At 43.0% G+C, this 25685-nt stretch overlaps 1 protein-coding gene across 1 annotated transcript in view; it reads left to right on the plus strand.

The window, feature by feature from the left end:
- Positions 1–9200: 9200 nt before the first annotated feature.
- RANBP9 (RAN binding protein 9) overlaps positions 9201–25685 on the plus strand; it is an 80042-nt gene continuing 63557 nt past the window's right edge. Inside the window, exons 1-2 of the mRNA XM_007173965.2 lie at positions 9201–9922; positions 23607–23718. Of these exons, the coding sequence (XP_007174027.2) occupies positions 9349–9922; positions 23607–23718 (686 nt within the window). The 5' untranslated portion in view covers positions 9201–9348. The remainder of the gene's footprint in view (positions 9923–23606; positions 23719–25685) is intronic.

The following is a 25685-nucleotide window of genomic DNA, read 5'->3' on the forward strand; positions in this document are numbered from 1 at the left end:
TGGCTCCCCAGGGAGCCAGACAGAAGTAAGACAGCAGGGCCCATCCAGGACATCTGTAATTGGCCTGAATTTTCAGCTCTGAGTTCAGATCAGCCTTTGGGCCACTAAGTGGTCACCCATTAGCCAGATCTGACCCACAGAAGTGTTTTGTTCGGGCCATGTCGTGTTTCAAGCATTCTGATTTGAATTCCTTTACAGTCTCTAGTCTGTTACAGCTCCCACTGATCTCTATTGTTTTATACCGCATTGCCTTCACTCTTTTACATTATCATCTGGCTCCTGGGAGTATTTGAATGTGCACATCCTGCTTCGGATGATGTCTTAGTCATATGGTTAATGTCTGGGCAATTATTAAGTAGAACGTCGTTGCCATCACTCCAAAGCAAATAGTCACGTATCTACACTGCATTGTCAACAAGAAGCAGTAATTAAGCAGATAATTGTGCAACATGCTACGTGGAGAACAATACATAGATGGGACCTGTACCTACTAGGACCTTAGAGACTAAAATAAACCACACTGACACAGACAGACATTCATGTGGCCGACAGAGAATGGAAAAAGACATACAGACCATGAAAATAGACATGATGGAGGTCAGCCCTGGGCCCGACAGCACAGCCAAACCTGTGACAGGGCTCCTGCTTACATGTGCATTCTAAAAACGGATTTCTTTATAAAAGATACTCTTCCCAGATTATTCCTATCACGATTTGAAAGTATTTGCTGGTTATAACTCCATAATATGATTTGCAAGACTTGTGAAATTCCAACACTCTTCAGTAATGCAAGCATGTTTTTTTTCTTTCAGAGTTCTCTAATGGCAGGTGTAGCCACTAAAATGATCAGCTGTGTGATTAGAAATGCATTTTGAAGCAAAGTCCTTGCATCCTTAGATGCTACTGGTGCCCTGACCAGTTCTCCTTACCTGCCGGTGTGCCCATCTCAGGCTGCCATGAGCGTTGGTTACCAAGGGCTCACGCCACACCCTTCTCCAGAGAACTGCCCTCGCCTGAAGGGAGCCTCCTTGCCCAGAGATGCCCAGAGATGCCCAGAGATGTTATGCTCCCCCAGGGAGGAAGGTGACCTGCGGCTAATGAGTGATTAATGCGGGTTCTAAAAGTCCTGGACTCTTGCCTAAGGAGAGGGCAATCCTGTCGTGCTATACACACTCCAGCTCCCCAAGCTGAAGCCAGACTTCATGGAGCCTTCATTTTTTCCTGGCTTCTTCCCCTGCACTGTCCTGCTTCCCTTATTCCTACCAGATTTCACTTGAGAGCACTCTGCCCCCAAAAGTCACCTGCATCAGAAACCCCATCTCAGGGTCTGCTTCTAGGGAACCTGATATAAGACCCCTGACCTATCCCACAAAGTTATCCTCATGGAGTCAGATTTTTAAATGGTTGTTAAAGTATAATACACGTGACATTAGGCATGTAATGGTTAAAAAGTAACAGCCCTGAACTGTGGCAGCCAAGGTGACCCTCTAATAGTGTCCTTAAGGCAGCTTTATGGCATTTATGCTTCTGCTCAGTGGAAGAGCGATTTCAATTCATACCCTAATCATAAAATTACTTTTCCATCTAACCAGAGTGCTTATAGCCCCCCTCCCCTTTTTTTAAAAAATTTTTATTTATTTAATTTAATTTATTTATTTATGGCTGTGTTGGGTCTTCGTTGCTGTGCATGGGCTTTCTCTAGTTGAGGCAAGCGGGGGCCACTCCTCATCGCGGTGCGCGGGCCTCTCACCATCGCGGCCTCTCTTCTTGCGGAGCACAGGCTCCAGACGCGCAGGCTCAGCAATTGTGGCTCACGGGCCCAGTTGCTCCGCGGCACGTGGGATCCTCCCAGACCAGGGCTCGAACCCGTGTGCCCTGCATTGGCAGGCAGATTCTCAACCACTGCGCCACCAGGGAAGCCCCCTCCCCTTTTTTTTACTGAAGTGTGGTTGGAACCCAGAGGGAGAGAGAGAGAGAGTAAGCTATAAAATTATGAAGACAAGTCGTGAATCTAGACTTGCTTTATCGATGTATAAAATTTACATAACATGTGAGCTCTGCATCTTATGGAAAAGTACATTCAAATAAAAAGCACTGCAGTTTTGATGAGGAGAGATGTGTTACCGTATCACTGTAGCTTCCACCACCCACAGTATACTTAATCTTTTCAATGACTTTGTACAACTCTTTTCCCAGGACCTAAAATGTTTGAGCCACATGTGTGGCCTCTGTAACAAATGACCACAAACTTGGTGGCTTAAAACAGCAGAAGCTTATTCTCTCACAGTTCTAGAGGCCAGAAGTCCAAGTTCAAGGTGTTGACAGGGCTGCACGCCCCCCATTTCTGTAGGGGCGGATCCATTCTTTACCTCTTCCAGCTTCTGGTGGCTGTTGGTATTCCTTGGCTTGTGGCAGCATCTCTCTGCTCCATCTTCACATGGCCTTTTCCTCTGTACGTGTCTCCTCATCTGTCTGTCTCAAATCTCCCTATGCTTCTCTTCATAAGGACATTTGCCATCGGATTCAGGGCACAATGGGATAACCCAGGATCATCTTGTTTCAAGATCCTTAATCACATTTGCAAAGACCCTCTTTCCCAATAAGGTCACATGCACAGGTTCATAGGTGGATATATTTTGGGGGGCCATTTTTGGGTCTACCACAGTATGTACATGTGTGTACAGACACAACCACAACAAGATAAAGAGAGACATGCATGTGGGAAGAATCTGATCAGGGCAGTGCTTGCACACTTATATGGAACACCCACAGTCTTTAGAAGCAGTCCAGAAAGTTCTTGACATAGTCCTAGTTCATAATTCTGCCAAGCACAAAATGCATCACATGTGTGCTGTGGTTAGTGCACGACATGGAAATATGCACTTGATCATTGAGTGGCCTAACCAACTACCCAACACCCACATGTCAGTGTGACTTTGGCGTTCTCTAATCATGTAGATTATTCTCATTATACTTATTGAATTTTATGGAATGGCATAACATGCTATAGTAGAATTTGGAGTTTAAGGATTTCGAAAGCTCTTGGGCCTCTTAAAAATGCCAAAGATTGGGAATTCCCTGGCAGTCCAGTGGTTAGGACTTTGTGCTTTCACTGTCAAAGGAGCAAGTTCATCCCTGGTCAGAGAACTAAGGTCCCGAAAGGCATGCAGCCAAAAAAAGGAATGCCAAAGATCAATTACCTATGTGCAATTTTCAGATGGACAGTGGCATAAGGCACATATGAAGGACTGAGTCTGTTGGTGACGTTAGGAGACAGACCTGTAATTCCACAGCAAATGCCACTCCTCTTTGAATGATTGACATCTATTTCTAAGTTAAATATTCTTTGGACAATTGCAGCTGAAACAGAAAAATACTAAAGAAGTCTTTGAAACAGTTTTTAAGATACAGATGTTCTGACAGCTTTGAAATATTAAAATTTTTAAAAGTCTCACATATTGCCGGGCATATTTTTCCTTGCATATCTTTAAAGGCACTTAAGGAAAACAAGCAAAGAAGCTTAAAAAATTAATTACCAAGCATAAAATGATATAGAGCCATGATGAAAGAAATAGTGAATTGTGAAATAAATCACTTCACTAAATTGCTTTTTTCTTATATTTACTTAGATAACAAATTAGGCCTTGCACCTTCTTTGAGGATCATCATGGTAAAATATATATACATGTTAGTTATCTCCATGCTGTAACCTAGGTACAAAGAAACTTACATTGACAAATTCATTTTGGTGACAACAGTGGGTTAGTCTGCAGAATTACTTTTTCTGGGATGTTAGAAAAATAGCCCTGGTGCTCATTGTCTCTATTGTAGCACTTTTCATACTCTACCCTGAAAAATTGGTTATATAAGTAATGTTCTCTCCCACAAAACTTAAGGACCTTAAGTTCTCTCCCTCTCTCTTTCTAAAAAAATTTCCACATGCTGCCTGGCACTGTGTATTGCACATAATAGGCACTCAATAAATTATGACTGAAATGCAGCCCACATCTCAGGACAATAGGCGGCTAACTCACAGAGGGTAGGCAAGTTACAGCTTTTGTTTCTAAAGAGCATCAGCTATTTCTCTAAGTCCTTGTTATTCAAAGGATGGTCTGCAGACCAGCAGCAGGGGCATCTCCTGGAAGCCTGCTGGAAATGCAGAATCTCAGGTCCTGTTCAGCAAATGCCCACATCCAGGTTTGAGAAGCCCTGTTGTCATTCATGTGTACTAATCTTGCCTCTCCAACTAGATTCTATTCACTGAAGGAATTGTTTCCATACTGCCTTCTTCATCTTTGTAATCCTTCATTCTTTTCCTTACTCTGTGCCCAGAACCTAACACAGGGTTCCATACATAATAGGTGCTTCATAAATGCTCACTGAACATTACCCCCAATTTGGACCCCTTCCTGTTGCAGTTTCCTAGCATTGTTCAGCCATTTGCCATCCAGTTCAATTTGCCACACGTTAGGGGCAGAAATATCCTGATTCTGTTCACGTGTGGTATACAGCCTGTCCAGGACCCTAGGGTGAAGCATACTTTATTGGTCACAAAGTGAACTTGCTATCTTCTGGGATTTCATTGCTAACGACTTGGTCTTACCATTTAGTGTTGAGAATATTTTATAAGAGATGTCGATAGAAGGGTCTAGAACTGGGATCAAAAAGTACAGCCTGTAGACCAAGTACAGCCTGCTGCCTATTTTCTTGTAAATGAAGTTTTATTGGAACACAGCCATGCCCATTGGTTTATGTATTGTTTCATCCACGAAGACAAAGTTGAATAGTTTCAACAGGCACACAGAGCCTAAAATATTTACTATCTGACCCATTACAGAAAAAGTTGGCCAATTCCTGGTCTAGAAGCTATATTTGATGCGTGTGTGTGGCAAGTGCAGTCCCCCTGGATCACCAGAAGTTGCAACAACCCTGAGATAGGCACTTTTCAAAGGTGGCCTGCAAGATCCCTGCCTTCTGGTATTCATGTCCTTGTGTCATCCCCTCCCCTTGAACGTGGGCTGGACCCAGTGACTTACTCTGAACAAACAGATTATGGCAAAAGTGATGGGACGTCACTTCTGTGATGCGGTTACAAAAGACTGTGACTTCTGTTCTGCTGCTGGTGCTTTCTTGGCCTGCACATTTTGATGAAGCAAGCTGCCATGTTGGAGAGGCCTATGTGGCAAAGAACTGAGGGCCACTTCCGGCCAATAGCCAGCAAGGAACCGAGGCCCTGAGACCAATGGTCTCCAGAAAGAGAATCCAATCCTCCAGAAACAACCACGTAAGTGAGCTTAGAAGTGGATCCTTCCTCAGTCAAGTCTGGAGCTAACTTTAGCCCCAGCTGACACCTTGAATGCCCATGAGGTTTCTGAGTCACAGAAACTATATGATAATAAATGTTGTTATTTTAAACCACTTAGTTTGGGGGTCATTTGTTCAGCAGCAATGGATAACTAATACAGACCCTAAAGCAGTACTACAGACGGCACACTCTGCCATCCCATTTTCCAGTACCTAGAAGGATACTGTCATGGACACCTACTGAAACTGGCTGGCCAGTGTCTGAGCCTCTTTCCTAGTACTGGAAAATCCTTGACTGTGGGCATCAGTGGCCACTGTCCCATTAGGGCAGTGTGTTCTAAATTTTTCATGTCATGCCAAGCATAGAAAATGCACGAGACGTGTAAAGTACTCTATGAACGCACGGGGCTGCTCACTGCCAGAAGGGACCACAGGCTCTAGCCACTCCAGGCCCAACCGGAGTTGAAGGTCTCAATAACTCAGTACCTCTATAAGCTGGGGATATCTGCTCACTGGCAGCCCCGGCATGAACATGCAACCTAGGCTTGGCCAACTTTGAAACTTGAGTGAGTGATAAAAAGACTGGGGGTCAGAAAGGTGACAGTCTAGGTGGTGGAGGTGGCATCTGATGGTGGCTGATGCGACCAGAGGTGGAGCCAGTCTATTTGTGCTGCCTGAACCCTCCTGGTCTTTGTTTTAGGCCTGGTTGTCTAGCCTTCTGGTCAATTCTGAGACCCACCAAATATCATTCCAATAAGTTGCTTCCGCTTAAGAGAGCCAGAATTGGCTCCTAACTGTTCACTACTGAGAACCTCAGCAGATATGTGTGTATCAATATTACAGCAATACATGGGAAGGACTGAAAATATAGGTGCAAAAATGTTGTGGACAAGTTCAAGGCTGATGGATTTTTATCATTTAGATCTCTATGTAAAAGTCTAATATTTTGGTAATAAAATTTTAATTACGTATTCTAATTGCCCATTATAGAAACATTTTGTGATTTTCCTTCATGCCTTTTGCTAACAGCTTTGGCAGTGTAAATTATTGTATAGCCTTTTTCCATTTAGAACATCAGAATCATTTTTCCACGTCTTCATTTTTAAGAGGGTATATAATATTTATTTCAGGCTGTGCTTGTGCAGGAGACCTGGAAGGAGTGGGTAAGAAACTGGGCCCAATATCCACTAAGTCAAGAGAAAGGAGTGCCTTTTCTCTAATTAGTTGGCCCTGTCTTTTGGCGATTCCACTGTCCAGAGGGGATGCATTTAAAAAAAATTCAAACAAATTTCCCCTATGTGCTCCTGATTCCACTGTGTGGAATTTCGTCAACTAGTCCCTTCATGCTGGGCACTTAGTTTGCTTCTATATTTCATCTATCAGTACTATCTGTTGAAGCTTTTTAGGCCTAAATTTCTTCGACACTTCAGATTTTGTTACTCGGTTTTGATTTTTTGGTGGGAATAAGTCAAAAGGCATGAACACCTTCATGTCTCTTTATAAATATCATCATTTATGTGGCTTTCTAAAATGAAGTTGATGTTCTCTGCAACCTTCAAGTATGAGGAAGTGCCCGTTTTACAGAATCCTCCTCCACAACTGAAATCATTAATTTCTTGAGGTTGCTTGTTTGGAGAGCAACTAGTCACTCCTACAAAAAGCTTCCAACAAAATATCAGAATTTTTTTTTTTGAAGAAGGCATTGGGTCTTTTTTTTTTTTTAATTTATTTTTGGCTGCGTTGGGTCTTCGTTGCTGTGCGTGGGCTTTCTCTAGTTGTGGTGAGCAGGGGCTACTCTTCGTTGTGGTGCACAGGCTTCTCGTTGCAGTGGCTTCTCTTGCTGTGGAGCACGGGCTCTAGGCACGCGGGCTTCAGTAGTTGTGGCACGTGGGCTCAGTAGTTGTGGCTCGTGGGCTCTAGAGCACAGGCTCGGTAGTTGTGGCATATCGACAGCTTAGTTGCTCCACAGCATGTGGGATCTTCCCGGATTAGGGCTCGAACCCGTGTCCCCTGCATTGGCAGGCGGATTCTAAACCACTGCGCCACCAGGGAAGCCCAATGTCAAGATACTTTTATTCTCTCTGCCTTTCCTAGGATATGTAAAGTTCTAAATGGTTTTTCGGTGTGCTGACAGAAGAAAGTACACCGTCATAAATAAAACCTTGGTGACTATTTCAAGAAAGTTTGATGAGACTTGGAGCCCATTTATTCTACCTTGGCTAGCCAACATTTAAATAGAGCTTGGTTTACATTTAACTCGTTACTGTAATATAAATGACAGTCTTAGAACAATTTAAATACAATGACATCATGTAATTTAAAGTGCAGTGGCTTGAAAAAAGTCATCAAACAGCAGGTTAGAATTATCGGATATTTTTATTAAAGAACAACAGGGCATCTAGTTGCTGGGTAATTGAGGGAGAAATTAGACTAAATGACTATTAGTTCTGGCCAGCCGTTGAGGGCCTTCAATTAAATCACCATTTACCTACCCTCTTCAAGACAAAATAATTCTCTATTCAGCAAAGAACGCTCCTTGCTTATTTGGCCAAACAATTAGCACCATAATATCTTTGGAAGCAAACAAAATACCAGAATTTATATGGTGTAGATTACACGTGTAAAGCTCGATTTCGCCAGCTAAGGAAATGATAACCTAAACAAAGAGATGTGATGAAAACAAAATAGTAATGTTAGGACGGGTCAGAGAGCAACACTTGGCGAGTTGTGCCCAATTAGTCGATCAAGCAAAGCACTGTTGGGAATTGCAAAGTAGGAAGTCCTATTTTTGACTCTGCTGACCTCAGTGAATATTTCCTTGTTCTAAAAATGGGCATAATTCTTTGCTACGTAACAAAGAGGCCTGTTATGAAAACTAAGGAGTCTCTAAAATGTTTTGACGCCTCCAGAAGCCCTGCGTAAATACACCTTGTATTCGTACGGTTCGTGTTCCTGCCCTTTGATGAGATGCCAGTCTTTATTAGCATTCCTAATAAATTAGTGACACTTTCTGCCACCCTGGGTTCACTTTAAGTCCTCATAAAATTACTTATCAAAATGCTCCCTGTTTTATGTGGGAGACTTTCCCTTCAGAAATGGTTATGAAGTATGCAGAGCAGTTGGTTCCTTAAGAGAGAGGCAGCAAACAGGGACCTGTACTGGTGCACGAGCTGGAGCCCGAGCAGCCCGTGGGCGCCCCCCGGACGGCTCGCCCCGGGGACCCGATTTGGGATCCGGGAGCCGGAGCCGCCCCTCTCGTCCCTGGGGCCCGCAGACCGGACTCGCGGCGGCCCCAGCGGGGCTCGATTACTTTCGCCTGGGCGAGAAGCGGCCCCGCCGCGCCAGCGGGAACCCTACGGTTGGGGAGGTGGGGCGACGACAACAAAAAGAAGTAAAGTAGGAGGAGATTCTCCCGGGGAGGGCCCGGGCGAACGGGGCGAGGCGGCGGGCTCCCGGCAGAGGCGGGACCCCAGCGCCCGGCGCGCGAGCGGCTGGCGGACCCCGGCAAAGGCGGAGTCCGCGCCTGGCCACCCACCTCCCTAGTGCGGTCTCCCGGCGCCGGGACCCCCGCGGGCCCGCCCTCCGCCGCCCGCGCGGCCACGCCCCCCGTGCGACCCCGCCCCTCGCGCCGAGCTCGCGCCTCCGGCCCCGCCCCTTCGCCCAGCACCGCCCGCGCGCAGCGTCTCGCGCCGGCCCGGCCCGCCCGCCGGGAAACAGCCGCGAGAGCAGCGGCAGCGGTTGCTGCCACCGCGCCTCCTCCTCCCGCGTCCCCGCCTCGCCCCTGCCGTCGGCGCCTCGTCCCGGGCCCGCGCCCGCCCTCCGGCCAACGTTCTCTCGGGGCCGCCCCGGGCCCGCCGCCCACTCCCCCGGCTCCGAGCCCCCCAACCGTCGCGCTCTCTCCCTCTCGGCGCGCGGCCCGCCGCCTGCTTCCGGGGCGGGCGGACTGGGCGCCTGGTGCCGGCGGCCGCAGCGACAGCGCCCCCGGGAAGCGGAGGAGGAAGGAGAGAAGAGGTGGAGGTGGCCGCAGGCTGAGTCGCGGCCGGGATGTCCGGGCAGCCGCCGCCGCCGCCGCAGCAGCAACAACAGCAGCAGCAGCTGCCGCCGCCACCGCCGGCGGCTGTGGCCCCGGTGTCCGGAGTCGTCCTGCCGGCGCCCCCGGCCGTCAGCGCTGGCTCCTCTCCGGCCGGCTCGCCCGGCGGCGCGGGCGGCGGTGGCGGCTTAGGGGCCGCGGCGGCCGCCCTGCTCCTCCACCCGCCGCCGCCGCCGCCGCCGCCCCCGGCCACCGCGGCCCCGCCGCCGCCGCCGCCGCCGCCCCCGCAGCCCGCCTCGGCGGCCGCCCCCGCCAGCGCGCCCCCCGCGCCCCCGGGCCTTGCAGCGGGCCCCGGCCCGGCCGGAGGCGCCCCGGCCCCGGCCGTGGCGGCGGGCAGCAGTGCCGCGGCCCCCTTCCCGCACGGGGACTCGGCCCTGAACGAGCAGGAGAAGGAGCTGCAGCGGCGGCTGAAGCGACTCTACCCGGCAGTGGACGAGCAGGAGACGCCGCTGCCTCGGTCCTGGAGTCCGAAGGACAAGTTCAGCTACATCGGCCTGTCTCAGAACAACCTGCGGGTGCACTACAAAGGTACTGGGCGTGTGTCCTGCGGTGGGAGTGGGGCCGCAGACCCTCGGGCCGCCCCCGCCCTCCTGGGGCCGGGTGTCCTCGGAGGGGACTCGCCGCCGGCTCTGCTGCTCCCAGGGTGGGATTGGGGTCGCGGGGAGAGGTGCGAGGGAAAGCGGGCGATTCTGGGAAGGGGAAGGTGGTATAATGGTCCTGGGTAGAATGGAGCTGGTAATCCCAGGCCAGGAGCAGGACACCTCGGGGGAATCCAGGATGACAGGACATAACTCGCTTTCTGATTTCCCTTTGAGATAAATCGTAGGGCTGGGATGGAGGAATCTATGGGCTCGGAGTTGGGTTACATTGTTCTCCAGGTGGTGTTGGGTCAGGCGCTCTCCTCTTACGTGGGGGGAAGAGAGGCACGATTCTGAGGGATAATTTCTAATTAAGGGAGAGCAGGGATGTATAGGGGGAGGAGTAATCAGTGGAGGATTTTGCCCCAAATTAAGCTAGAGATTGTCTAGGGGAACACAAGGGCCGGGGCCCTAAGTTTGCCGTCAGGGTATCTTGCTAAAAGCAACTGGAGGGTGCGAGAGGTGAAACCTCAGGAGTACGTGTTTTCTTAGGGGAGCAGAAACCTACCACGACTGATTGGATATGCCCTATATTTATGTGTTGGCATTATGAAAGTCTCGTTGAAAACAGGGATTTGTTAAAAACGTTATTTAGTATTTTAAAGAAAATTGGCTCCTATTTTCCACCTGCAGTTTAAAAAAAAAAAAGCCTTAGGCAAGTGTTTGTCCCCCTCCTCCCTCACCTACCTCTCCTGTGTTAAAACAAAGCTTTAAGCAGATCAGTTGTATATAAAATTATAAATTGCTATGGGAGTTTTTGAAATGTAGCCCACATTAATAGCACGCATCAAGTTTACTTGTCTGGGGGAAAAAAATCAATCCAATATGTCAGTCTATCTGGAAACAAATCCAGTTTTTTAGGCCCCAAACCTGCTGCTTTTACATTCAGAGCAGCCTCATTTTGATTGGCTTCAAAGGGAGGGTCTTTATCAGATCCTAGTGACATGGATGTAGAGGGTATAAACAACCATTGTGGTGAAATTCTTAAAGTTTACTGGACTGAAATTTGAGAAGAACCTTGATAAATAAGTTACTATTTAATCAGGAAGGAGAATGGCCACAAAAGTCTTCCAAATGATTTGGCTGCAAAGAGTAACGCACAAAAATAGGCCTTGTTGAATATTCCTTCCTTTTATGCATAGATCCAGAGAAGTACTTTCAATTTTAAGTGTTATGGTTCTTAATCTAAATGGCTGAAATTTTCAAAATATTGGACCTTTGGTTTTTCTTAAGTTAGGACATTTTGTGAATACCCTGTGAAGGCTGTTGTTTAATTTTGTGTTTTAATTTGTGTGAACAGTGTGCTGTGCATGAAGTGTTTGCTTCTGATCTGGCTACCAGAATGCTTTTTGTTGGACTCCACAAAACTTTACTTTAAATTTTATGGTTGATGGTTGATGGTTAGCTTATAAAATCAGGGGGAGAAGATACAAGAGACTATTGAACAAAGAATTCTAGCTTTCCGAGTCCTGCCATCATTTGTGATTTTAGGCATGTTACCAGACAGGGTCTCAGTTTCTTCCTCTGAGTGATGAGGGAGTTGAGCTGGGTTGGGTGTTGGTAAGGAGATTTCCAGCTCTGAATTTCCATATCTAAGATTTGTGATTATAGTCTATTTAGCACTGTAACATGCCTTGACTAGTCTTACTAACTACTTTTACATAAAATTGATGATTTGGGTCACGCAAAAGTGCAGCTTATGTGAAATTGGTTGGAGTTTGGAATATTTATGACACTGCTGTCTCAGTTATTTTTCCTCTTGGCCTCTTTATTACTTTCTGTTGTGTAATACTAAGATTCACTTTCTGGAAACTTCACTCTTTTGTAAACATAAACCATTATTTCTGGAAGAACAGATTTTGCTGTTTGTCATTCTTTTTCTTTCCTCTCCCTTTCTTCTATCTCCCCTTTGTCTCTCCCTTCCCCCTTGTCACAAACACGGGCCCTTTTTCCCCTTCTACTGCCTCTTCCTCGTCTTGTTATTTTAATATGTGCCTGTGTGTTTTTCCTGTTGTTTTTCTGTGTGCCTTCAGAGAGGACCACACCAGAAGTTACTGGGCATCTAAGCAAGGGGGAAGTGTCTTAGGTAGTGGTAAGCAAATTTGAAGTCACAAAATAACATTAAAAACTATTGTTCATAAAGTATTTTTGCATATTACAGAATTTCAAAAGATTGATAATTATTTTCCATATGAGGATTTTTCTTACCTTTGAAATATAAATTTCTTTTGCTCTGAACGTATTCTGTTTTCAAGATGTTATTCTTCTAAATTGGAGCTACTCTTTTGGAAACAGTGGGGTTCCTTAAATGATTTGAAGGGATTAATGTTAAACAGTGTCAGCCATACAGACCAAGTTGATTGGATTGCAGAGGAATTGGGTGTGTTTACTACCTGTTAAAATTTTTTAAAAGACTTTTTGCTTAGCAGTCACACACCAACTGTTGAAATCCTCAAGCATGGCCCCTTTTATTTTTGAAATTCTTGTCAGCTTTGAATAAGTATAAATGTGACAAGTTTAGACCTAGTTATAATGATCACTTTATTCCAATTTAAAGCATTTTAATGAATATGACAATGGGTTTGATTAGTCTAAATGTTTCAGTTACAGGTTGCATTTTTATATTTGTGAAGTTACCATGATTTGTTTACTTTGCAAAGCATTTTGATACATACACTCAGGAGCATGTTAGTGAATTTGGATAAGATGGTGGAATTCTCATTTAAGACGAGAAAAAGTGGGAGCACCTGGAAGTTAGAGCTTCCCAGTCACAAGTAAGCCAGGATTGGAAACTAATTTTCATTGATTTTAAATTTAGTGTTCTTTCCACCACACCATATTGCCTATTTCAATTTGTATGAGACTTAATTATCTCAAGTAGTTAAAATCCGGTGATCACATTTATAAGTTTTTGAAGAATAGTTGACTTTGAAGAATAGTTGATGTTGAAAGTACTTCCTCTGGGGAAAGTGCTACCTGGAGCACACTAATGCCATGGAAAAGTCCAGACGCTTTGATTATACTGATTTAGGGCAGCTTAGAAGAAATGTAAGATCAGTGAAAGTTGGGAATGATAGGAAGAAATGAATAGTGAACTGCACCTTCTAATTGAAGTATTATTAACAGTGACCAAATAGGTTGAACTTTTGGTATGCCCAGCTCCCCTCCCCCTCTGTATCACCAGTCACTAGGCCTTTAACGTGTCCTCAATTTAATTGCTTATCTAATTTCTTGCACTTCTTTATGTAGAACAAGTATCTCAACACATATTTGCTTGCTTACCAAATCTCTTTAGAGATTTATGGGAGGTGATATAAAAATGTGCTTCAAAATCAAGGAATTTAAAAACCAGGCTTTTCCCAGGGATCCCTTTGCCAAAATTGAGCTTTAAGAATGCTAGTTGATAACTGCAAGGATTAAGTGATTCTAATAATCATACTTAACAGAAGTAGACAATAGTAATGATGATTTTTTTTTTTGGTAATGATTTATTGAGCAATTGCTGTAGGGCAGATGTTCTTCTAGACAATTTGTATATATACCTTACTCTCTATTTATTCATTTTGTTTATTCAACAAGCTTTTAGTGAGTGTTTACTTTGTGCCAGGTTCTGGATACTCAAAGATGAATAAGACACTGTCTTTGAATTCGCAGAGCTCAAAGGACATCAAGCAGTGTGTGTAGCGGGGAAGTGTCATAGAGTACTGTGGAAGATGGGGGAGCATCTGCTGCAGGCTGCCCTTGGCAGGGGTGAAGTTGGTGGGTCGGGGAAAGCTTCTTGAAGGGGATGAGGCCAGCGGTCCGTCTTGAAAGATGAGTATGATATAGGGGAGGAGGGGCTGGGCATTACAAGGGAAAAAGCATAAACAAAAGCATAGAGGAGAGAATTATTCTATATGTTTGGATCTACAAGCAATATGGGGTTGTTGGAATTTAAGTGTGTGACAAGGTGCAGCTGGGAAAAGATCGTGCGAGGCCTTATAGAATATTTTATCGAGCTTGGATCTTATTCTGTAGGAGACAAAGAATCATCTAAGGATTTTAAGTAGGAAGTGACTGGCTCATTTTCATCTTTGTCGGATTATACAACTAATTGGGAGGTGGACTCAGGGACACAAGCCTGGAAATAGCAGACTCATTTAGAAGGCTGTTGCAGACCACATAAGAAATAAGGACCTGAACTGGTCAGTGGTGGGGGCAGAGAAGAGCAGACATACCTGTGATCTGTGCTGAAGTAAATCTGACTGGATATGATGGAATGATGGAGAAATCAAGGCTGATGCTGGGTTTCTAGCCCTGTTAGGTTTTTGCAGTGAACCGTGAAGCAAATAATGACCGCAAGGAAGTATTACAGTATACTTTGAGGTAAGTAAAAATGGGAATCTTAGCCATGTGATCTGACTTCATGTAAATCAGAAGAAGACAAAGAAATAGCATTGGAGAAAGAACAGAAAGAGGTCTTCTGGAGCTAAGGTGGCTCTGTGTAATCACCACAGCTGGAGTTCCTGATTTTTCACTTTATTCTAATGTTCAGATGTCTCAGCTACAGTGCTAGTTTCTGGTGGTTTTCTTTTCTTTTGCCTACTAACTGGTTTATCCTTTTTCCTATTTTAAACTCCCAAGAGACTCAGCAGATTGGCGTAGCTAGTTGCCATCTTTCTTAGTTGGGCAGAGCTTTTCATTCTGTGCTGTGGAGTGAATTGGTGGCCTTCTCGTAGATGCTGACCTGTGTTGAATCAGCTGTAGGGGTGTGAGGGTTGTTACGAAATACAAAATGTCCTCCTGGTGGAAGGATAGTGTGGGCCCCACTCCTCTCAGTAGGGACAGAGTGGGGGGCAGTTTCTCCTAGGAGGGGCTGGCACGTACCATCACTGACCTGAACCTGGAGGAGAGGCTGAGGTCATGACTGACCTGGGAGTCGCCTGTAGCTGGTAGTTGAAACTCAGAGTGTGAGAGAGAGTGAGTAAAGTGAGAAGAGCAGTGGGCCAAAGATGGAACCCTGAGCAAGACCAACATTAAAAGACTGCAGGGAGCCCAAGAAGGAGTAGTTAAGAGGCACCTGGACAGCGGGGAGGGTGGTGTCACAGAAGCTGAGCAGAGGAGTGTCAGAAATGAGGAAGTGAACTTGAGTGTCGAATGCAACAGATAGGTTTAGTGAGATCGGCACAGGAAAATTTCCACTGGATTTGGAAAGTAGATCGTTGTGACCTTAGGTAGAGCAGTGTGAACTGAGTGATGGGCGCAGAAATCAGGGTCAGTAGAAGGGACCAAGCAGAAAGTATAGTGAATATAGGTTATTCTTGAGAAATATCGATGAGGAAAGAGATGAGTCAATACCTGGAGGAGAATGGAGGTTAGGGCAGCTGTGGGTTTTTTTTTTTTTTTTTTTTAAATGGTTGATGTTGGAGTTACGTTGTATCTGGAGATTAGCTTATAACATCAGCATGTAAGATGAAAATCCACATACTTAAAATTACCCCTAGAAAACCCTTTGGAAGGTACTGTGTTAGAAACTATTGTATCATTTCTAAGTAGGCCTAGTTTTAGTTTGGCTGTGTGGGTAAAACTGAAGTGACGTAAGTTAGATGACAGTATGATGTTAGTGCAAGGTATGGAGTCTCAATAAATGTCTACAGAATTTAACATGTTTTAACAAATGAGATAAATAGTACCAATACCCGGTTTTATTACCTTAAAGTTAAAAAAAAAGCTCATTATACTAACCACCAACCCCAGTGCATTATTGACAATGATTTATAACACAGAGACATATAATTTTATGAAAAGGATATACATTTTTGGGACACTGTGCCCTTATAGATCGAAGGGAAGGAGAGTAAAGAGGGAAAGGATGAAAGTACAGGCTTGGGAGGCTGACAGAGTAAGGGCTTGGAGGGAGGAAGGTGCTTCAGAAGCTTGAGATGCTTGCCCTTGAAGAGGAGAGGAGTACCTGCTGTTCCTTTGATAACAGTGGGCGAGGTGGGCGGGTGTAGACAGACGAGTTAGTAACGCAGGAGAGCAGAGTAGAACATAGCCGTGTATAATGGTGGAGTCCCATCTCAGTCCCGTTTTGTGATGAAGGAGGCGAGGTAGTTTGCTCACTGAATTCAAGTGGAGGACTTAAAGCCTAAAGTGAATGATGGAGATGTGGACCATCTTCATCTTTCTGAAGATTGCTGTGTGGTATTGATAACCGTGGGGGATCCCAGCTGACATCATTAGTTCGCAGTGGTGACTGTTTGCAGGATGGTTGGACTTTATTCCGCGAAGGCCAACTGCCCAGCGCAGGAGTAGGGAAGGTGGATTATAATGTTGATTTAAGGCTGTGGTTTTGCTGGCTGGGTATGATGGAAGGATAGGCATATGAGGGAAATCAAGATATTTGGGAGCTTTTAAATAATTACCATGTATACCATCCCGGAAGAGGAAAGGGAAGAACAAACGAACAAGAAAGGGTTCAGTGCATTGGAGTTCCTTGAATTTTGAAGTGCGGAGTGAATTCTTTAGACAGGGGAGAGGATAGGAGGGTGTGTCCTAGGGGAAGATGTCGGTATTTCCACTGTAATGCCAAAATTGTGTTGCTGGAAAAACCTCATGTTTGTCACAGCATTGCGCCCTAAAAGTAACAGGGCTTGTGGGAAAAACAGGGCTGGGGCAGACCACTTAAAACCTATGGAACTTTGTAACCAGAGCACTACAGAAATAACAGTCCTAATAAGATACAGGCCCAGTTAAATTTCCACTCCCGTGTGTGCCCAGCATCACAGGATGCTGATCCTTCACAGCCTTCAGCCCTGGGGTTTGGTCTTCCTTCTTAGAGATGTAAGTTCTTGGCAGCTGTTTAATCGAAAATAAAAGTCTGATTCAGGGTTTAGCTCTTTTCACCTTTTTTTTTTTTTAAAGCCAATTGGAAATTCTTACCTTTAGCTATTAGAATGGCTAAAATCCAAAGAAAACCTGGCCATGACAACTGTTGGTGAGGGTACAGAGAGCAACAGGAACTCTCGTACTCTGCTGGTGGGAGTGCAAAATGATACAGCCACTTTGGAAGATGGTTTGGCAGTCTCTACCAAAGCTAAACATAGTTTACCATATGATCCAGCAGTTGAGCTCCTAGGTATTTACCCAACTGGTTTGAAAACTTACGCCCATACAAAAACCTGCATGTAAATGTTCATAACGGCTTTTCTCATAATCACCAAAACCAAAAAACAACCAGGATGTCTCTCAGGAGGTGAATGGATAAACTGCAGTACATCCATACAGTAGAATATTATTCAGAGATAAAAAAGAAATGAACCATCTATCCACACAGAGACACATATGGATCTTAAATGCATATTGCTGAGTGAAAGACTCCAATCTGAAAAGATTACATACTGTATGATCTCAGTGATACGACATTCTGGAAAAGCAAAACTATAGAGCTAGGAAAAAGATGAGTGGTTGTCAGGGGCTTGAGGGGACGGAGAGAGGGCAAGTGAGGCAAAGAACGGGATTTTTTAGGTCAGTGAAAGTATTCTGTATGATGCTGTAATTGTGGCTGCATGACACTGTGTGCGTATCAAACCCGCAGAATTTTAGGACATAAAGAGTGAACCTTAATAGGTACATATTTTTTAGAAAGTAACTTGGTGGGGGGGATCCCAGTATAGAATGTAGAATGTGACAAAACAGTGTTACTATATTACAAATGTATGAAACAATCTCAGAAGAGGAGGGAAAAGGCACTGACCTAAATAAGTAACTGGAAATCAGTGGAGTCTGTAGAACTAAAGGTGAAAGAAACTATATAAGCACTGAATTCTTGTTGATAAGTTGTATCCCAGGGGGATGTGAGTTAACAATTCTGATACTGCTATCCATGTATACTGGAATTTAACAGTTAAATCAGTGGACGGTGCACAGTGGGAGCTAGGTTTCTCGCCACTGGAGTGGTTAGAATGATCCATGTGGTAATGGATGAGAGTCGGAGACAGTAGTATGAACTCGTGTTTAGTTTAATATGTACACAGATGATTAAATAAAAAGTACGGATGTGTGTATATGCAGGGGTTTAGTATACACACATATATTTCTTCGCTCTTGTCAATGAGAGGGCCTAAAAACAATGACACCCCAGTAACTGTGAGCATACCTAGTACCTAGATCTTGGATTCTAATGCCATTTGCCCATAAAAGGAGCCAGGGCTCCTTGGAGAAATGGCTGATTCTAGGACTAGGGCAGGAAATGCACAAGATGAGCTTCCAGCATCTTGTAGTGCCAGAAAGTAACACACAAAAACAAAAAACACATAATGCAGGTATGTCAGAGTGCCAACTGAAAAAGCTCCCAATGGCTAAACGGGGAACAGTTTGAGCAACAAAAGAAATGGACTAGTCTTGAATTATAACCCAAAGTATAAAATAAATATGCGTGAGATGCATGAGTCCATACTGATATAAACAAAGAGGAAGTATCTTAGCACTTTTTGATCTGTACTGCACTTGAATTTTCCCCAGATGGGTTAGTACAGTGGCAGGTATAGCAGTTCCTGAAGCCATCAAACACTGGGCACAATAGGAATGCACTTCTGGAGGAATCCCAGCTTTTGACTTAGGGCCTCTGTATATTGCTAACATTTTCTCTTTAATTCATTAATGTACTGGGAAAAGCTGTGTTATGAGCTGAATGACTTCTTTATTATGCTGATATCATTGCCATGTTTATCAAGTGCATGTGGGCTAATTTGTATTCAAGAAATGTGCTTTGTAGCAAAACAGACTTTACTGGAATTTAATATTACTGAGGTGGAGTAGCTTCAGGTGATGTCAGCATCCAGAGTGTGGCTCTAGGAAGAATGATTGAAATTAGAATGGAAGTCAGTGGGAATAAAGAGGTCTGGGAATTAAAATGCAGAAACAATAAAATAATCAAAAATAAGTGTTAACGTGTGTTAACGTTGTGTGGAGGGCATATAAAAAAGGTTAGACCGAGTCAGAGAGACTAGAGAAAGAATAATTGAGGAAGTAGAACTTGAGCTAAGACGGAAGGGCTGAGTAGGACCCGGCCAGTCTGAGAAGGAAGGGTACACAGCTTTCCAGTTAGAGGGAGTAGCTTGGGCACAGCCTGGCCTGACCAGTGTGGCTGGAGCAGAAAGGAGGAGGTGGAAAATGCAGAGGGAGGGCAAGATCAAACAAGGTTTTCAGCAAGTTTATCTTTTTCTAGGCTGAATGGGAAGGAATGGTAGTTGTCTTGAGGGCTAGTGGTACAAGGAAGGCTGATTTATATTTTCAGAAAGGCACTTGGCTGCAGGTTGGAGAGTGGAGGGGTCTGGGGGAAGGCTTTATTCAAACCCTTTCTGTTTCAGTTAAATGCGGTCAACAGATTGTTTGAATAGGAGGAGCTGACCTTGCTAGCCTTAGAGTCCTGAAGCAGTACATGTATTGTCTTCTTGAACCATCTAGAAAACACTTAACATTGAAGACTGTGGTTTTAAAAATGTACACTTCGGTAGTGTGAGGGTTGTACTTTGGTCACCACAGAATTTAAGGTAATAAACTTCCTGCTGATGAACATTATTAGAAATAGGCTCTTCACGCTGATATTACTAGTCCCACCTAAAATTAGTAGGAATCCTTTTAATCTTATATCTCAACTTTTTCTTGGGTCTTTACATCTTAAGGTTAATTTTAAAATGGAACAAATCCTTTTTTTTTTTTAAATGGTGTCACAATCACCCCCCCCTTTTTTTTTTAAACTTTGGGTTTATTTATTTATTTACTTATTTATTTATTTATTTATGTATGTATGTCTGTGTTGGGTCTTCGTTTCTGTGCGAGGGCTTTCTCTAGTTGCAGTGAGCGGGGGCCACTCTTCATCGCGGTGCGCGGGCCTCTCACTGTCGCAGCCTCTCTTGTTGCGGAGCACAGGCTCCAGACGCGCAGGCTCAGTAGTTGTGGCTCACGGGCCCAGTTGCCCCGCAGCATGTGGGATCCTCCCAGACCAGGGCTCGAACCCGTGTCCCCTGCATTGGCAGGCGGATTCTCAACCACTGCACCACCAGGGAAGCCTGGAACAAATCCTTTTAACATTTATAGAATTTTTCTATAGTGTCTTGGTAGAGCATAATGAATATACTAAAACCTTGAAGATTTATGACTCTGTAGTTCTTTACAGTTATTTTTGCATAATGGTAAGATGTAGGGGATTTTAATTCAGACATGGATTTAATGCACAATTCTACCAATTTTGGGCAAGTTATATAATCTCTGTAAGAATTTCTCCATTTTTAGAAATGAGGTTAAATTATACCTATTTCACAGATGTCAAATGAGAAAAATCTATACAGAAGCACCTAATACTTTGAGAGATTGTTTACCCTCAAATATTAGTTTTCTTTCTCTTTTCCCACAGAAGTAGCTAGAATAGGAGGTGGGAATACATGTGAAGTGATCCCAGAACGCTCACTGTAACTAAATCCTTCCTGTGGGTTCAGAGCTCGCACTGGATCAGGCTTCTTGAATTTAAATCCCAGCACAAATCCTGGTTTGGGATTCTCACCCAGCAGTACGACCTGAGTTTCTTTATCTGCCCTTGGCTTCCTCAACTGTGAAATGATAATAAATAGTACCTACTTCATAAGTTGTTTTGAATGTGAAATGAGTTAATAAATACAGTGCTTTTATTTATTTATTTACCATTTTAAAAATTGAAGTACAGTTAATTTACAATGTTGTGTTAGTGTCAGATGTACAGCATAGTGATTCAGTTATACATACATACATATATATTTTTTTCAGATTCTTTTCCATTGTAGGTTATTACAAGATATTGAATATAGTTTCCTGTGCTATATAGTAGGTCCTTGTTATTTATCTGTTTTATGTATAGTAGTGTGTATATGTTAATCCCAAACTCCTAATTTGTTCACCCTCCCCTCCCCCCCCATCACCCTTTGGTAACCATAAGTTTGTTTTCTCTGTCAGTACAGTGCTTTTAGAATGGTGCCTTTCACCTAGTATTAAATGTCAACTGTTATCACTTACTATTATTAAGTATACTTTGAGATTCCCTTATCCCTAAAAGTTTTGGTCACTTCTCTTCAGAAAAACCAAAACCAAAAATAAGGGCTAGTTGATTTAAGATTCCTGGGTTAATTGGGGTTTTCTTTAGATTTATTTTTAACTGTCTAAATTTTAAAAATGCTTTTAGTTTACATGACCTTTTCCCAGGCAGCTCAATTATTTGAACATAATGTTACCGAAAAATATATTTTGCTGAAACCGCAATTTATTAAATGTCTGTTTTTAAAAAGTGATTAGTGTATCATTCTGCAGATTTATGCCGTTACTTTCTTCTGCTTAGCTCCATGTAAATACTACCTACATATGTTAAAGCAGTTTTATCAGCGTCTATACATTGCTGCTTCCATTTTTATCTTCCTAGCCAAGTTTATCACCTCTCAGTGGTCATCCTGCTGAGAACTTCTGCCCATAAGACATATACTTAAGACATCTATGAATGGTAATAGAGTGGCTGAGTTCATTTAGTTTCTTTTAGGCTACGTGAACATGTGCTAATTTGCATTGCAAGTGTAAACTTAACAGTTTAATGGTAGGATACGCATTGATAATTTGACAGAGTGTATGGTAAGGGAAGATGTGATCTCATTGGTGTGTGATGGTTCTTCTATAGACAAGATATAATTTTTGACCTATGAGAGGTGTTTAGTTTTAAAACAGTCATGGTAAATTTGAGAAGGGGAGTTCTGCTACCCATGAAGGTAAGGGTATAGTCTGACTGAAAGATTAATGACATAAGTTCGAATTGGGTGAAGCATGTCTAGCGAGAACACCTGAGTGATGATTTGGAGCGCTGTTTCTCATACAGCCCTTTTCGGGGTTGTGGAGCCTGTCGCACTCACTCTCTCTGAATACTCTCTGACACGCTACTTCAGCTTTATTCTTCTGGTGGTTTCATGGGCATATTTTCTCTAGCTCACGTGGTTTTGTTCACATGCTAGCTTTCAAGGTAATTTGTGTCTTGGGTGATGGACAGGGGAGGTGATATTAGTGAGTAAAACTCTGGGTTAGATTGAGGAATAGCTAATTTAAAAAGTTTAAAAGCCTTTATCTAACAGATTCCCTAAAGATGTCAGCATTAGTATGGTATTATATTGCTTTCTTAAAAAAGAAAGAAAAGACAACGAGAGGTTAGATATGTTTCTCAGAAGGCTGTAATTGACCAAAGAAATTTTATGGATCAGCCTTTGGATAGAATTAATGATCAAAGATTAATGATTTTTTTTTTACATATTAAAATTTTTAATTTTTCTAAACACCAACAATGCAATTTTGCTAAAGTTACAATTTTGGAAAATTGGCGTCAAGACCACTCCCAGGCTTTCTGTCAAGTGTATCTGGGTCTCTACCATCTCAGGGCTGTGTGCATTTCTCCCAGGACTTGGGGTGGGGTAAAGGTGGGTAGAGAAGATTTTCTAAAGGTCTCCTGGAGTATAGAGCCCAGGAGAGTCCTGGGTGAGGCCCTGGGCTCCTTGAATGCTGTGTATAGTAGCCTCTCTCTGCCCTTGTCTCCCAAGCTCTCTTTTGCCTTCCTCAGGTTTGATATCTGGGAGGTTTGATTTTCCAGAGGAAATTAAATATTTTTATATCGAATTATATTACAATAAATGTTGCCAAATGCTTTCCTTTTGCGTTGTTCCCCATCTAACTGTTAAGTTCAGGCAGTTGAAATGTGGATGATGAAGTGAGTGAAACCATCAAAATCTATCCAAAGTTTGGATCTAACCAACAAAATTGTAAATTCTTAAAGTAAGAAAGCTGTTTTGCCAGTTCAATCTAATTATAAAATTTCACTTTAAAAAATAGTCTATGAGGGCTTCCCTGGTGGTGCGGTGGTAAAGAATCCATCTGCCAATGCAGTGGACACGGGTTCAAGCCCTGGTCTGGGAAGATCCCACATGCCGTGGAGCAACTAAGCTCGTGCGCCACAACTACTGAGCCTGCGTGCCACAACTACTGAAGCCCCACTCACCGCAACTAGAGAAAGCCTGCGCACAGCAATGAAGACCCAACGCAGCCAAAAACAAAATAAATTAAATAAATTAAAAAAAATAGTGTATGATACAGATGCTTCTGGTTTAAAAAATTAGGCCATTTGGCAAAAAAATGTTGTTTAGGAATTTGATAAATTATATGCAAATTTAGATCTAATAAAATTAATCATATTCTCATCTTGTTCTTCAGGTGTATGCTTTTGTCTCTTAAAAATATCAGCTACCTTAAAATACTTTATATAATTTGCATAAAGGACTGCTAGGTTCAATGTGCTTAGATTCTGAAATTTTATCAAAACTAGTAATAGTGTGAAGAGTTCCATGTTTAACTTGGGCTATTTTGCATATTGGATTAATTGTGATGATAAATGTGTTATTAAGTCTTTGATTATTTGTACTGATGAGAGCAGAAATGTATATCTCATTCAAAAACCATATTGGTTCCTGAATTATTTGTTAAGATTTTCATTTGATTATCTCTCTTGATTTTTTTTTTCCTTCCTGTTCCTTATGCAGGTCATGGCAAAACCCCAAAAGATGCAGCTTCAGTTCGTGCCACGCATCCAATACCAGCAGCCTGTGGGATTTATTATTTTGAAGTAAAAATCGTCAGTAAGGGAAGAGATGGGTAAGTGTACATTTTGATGGGAAAAATCGTTTGCTTACGGGTAATTATTTTTGCTTTGATTCATAACCGTTTATGATGTAATTGGAAAATTGGAATTTTTGGGAAATTTTGGTAATTGGAAAAGTGGAATATGAATATTCTAGTATAGCATGTTGTACCTGGCTCTGCTTAAATACTAGTTGAAGTTAACACTTGAGTTGGTGAAATTACCAGGTTTTTCTGGTAGGTTTGTCGTTAAAGTGGAGAATTGGAATAAAACAATAGAGAGAGAATGACTCATTTTCCATGCCTTTCTTACACTGCCATTTTCTGAATTCTGCTGAGAAGTTAAATCTTCTCAAAGGTAGTTAACCAAAACCAAAAGGTGATTCATAGATATTTTACAGGGATGGGGGCTCAGAATTTTAGGTTTAGATCAGGGAAATGTATGTTTGTACGCTCTCAGTTGGAGGCGATTCCCAAGTATTAGGATGTAGTTTAGAAGCTTCCAAATGAGAACTTCATGTAGATGCTAGAACCAACTTTTATATTATTGCTTTTCAACTTGAGATCACTGGTTGTGTGTGTGTGTGTGTGTGTGTACACATCAGAGTCACTTAGGGGACTATTAAAAATATAGTAGTTTGGGTCTTACCGCAGAAGTTCCTTAATCAGCATTTTCAGATGTAGAGTTTGGAAGATAGGCATTTTGAGAAAGCTCAACAGGGAATTTCGGTGCATCCCTCTGATTGAGAGCTAATTACATAGAATCATTGGATCTGTCCTGTGGTATATCCTGATAACTTCATTGTGGTATCAGAGATCCTTTAAAGCATCTATAGAGTCATTTGTTCAGCTACCAAGGTAAATTTATGGGGCTGTGTAAGTTTACCTGTACTTGAAGCGAGTCATTTAACCCCTCTTGGTGCTTCTTCTTTGTTTAACTGACAAAATAAGTGTGTTCAGTAGATCATTCCTCTTTATTTGCTGAATATTCTCAATGTCAACAATATGGAAAGTACAAAGTGAAACCTTGGGTTCAATGATAACTTTTTAACTACCTCAGTTTTCCCAGGGTGATCAAACCAAAGGTAAAATCAGAGAAGTCAAGGATAAAGTGGTTGAGAGACCCCAAATTGAAATAGGCACATGATTGTAACCATTTCTAACTCTGCTGCTGCATACTCAGTAAGCCAGTTCTTTTATACTTCAAGTTATATCATCAACTCCATAATGCTGGTGTTGCTCAGGATAATTCCCAGGATTCTCTTTACCTTTCACTCTACATATTGTATCTTTGCATGAGCTTGACCTTATGTTTTCATGGCTGCAAATTCCCTGACGAGTCTCAAATCTAAAGCTACATCTCAGGTCATTCCCTTGAGGTCTAGATCAATATATCTGCCCAGATGTTTGTATCTGAATGTCCCACAGGCATTTAAATTTAGCTTGTTTAAAATCTTTTTCTCAACCCTAGCTTGGTTAATGGTTTCACTGTTGCTAGAAACTTGAGAATTTCTTGCCTTAAACTTTCTCTGTCCACTTCTACAGTTTCTGCCTGAGTCAGGTCTTGGTAATTTGTCCCCTAAATTACTGAGGTCTCCCAGTTGCTCCCTGTTTTGCCCTCACTCCAGTCTATAACTATTGCTCATCTTCTTTCTAATACAAAACTCAATTGTGTCTGTCCCTTTCTTGAGATTATTTGGTACACCTGTTGCTTTGAGATTAAAATCTAAAGCTTCTTAGCAGGGTCCTTCATGATGTGACCTTTGTAATTTTTCAGTCTCATCTTTTTGTTGCCAGAATCCCTCATTATTTTTTTTAAATTAGGTATATTTTACATGTAGTAGAACTTATGTTTTTAGTGTGCAGGCCTGTGAGTTTTGACAGATGTGTACAGTCTTATAACCATCACCACAGTCAATTTATAGAACAGTTCCATCACCCTGCAGAATTCCTCCATACCCCTTTTTGGGCAACCTTTCCCC

The sequence above is a fragment of the Balaenoptera acutorostrata genome, chromosome 10, assembly GCF_949987535.1.
Source record: "Balaenoptera acutorostrata chromosome 10, mBalAcu1.1, whole genome shotgun sequence".
Taxonomy (NCBI): Eukaryota; Metazoa; Chordata; class Mammalia; order Artiodactyla; family Balaenopteridae; genus Balaenoptera; species Balaenoptera acutorostrata.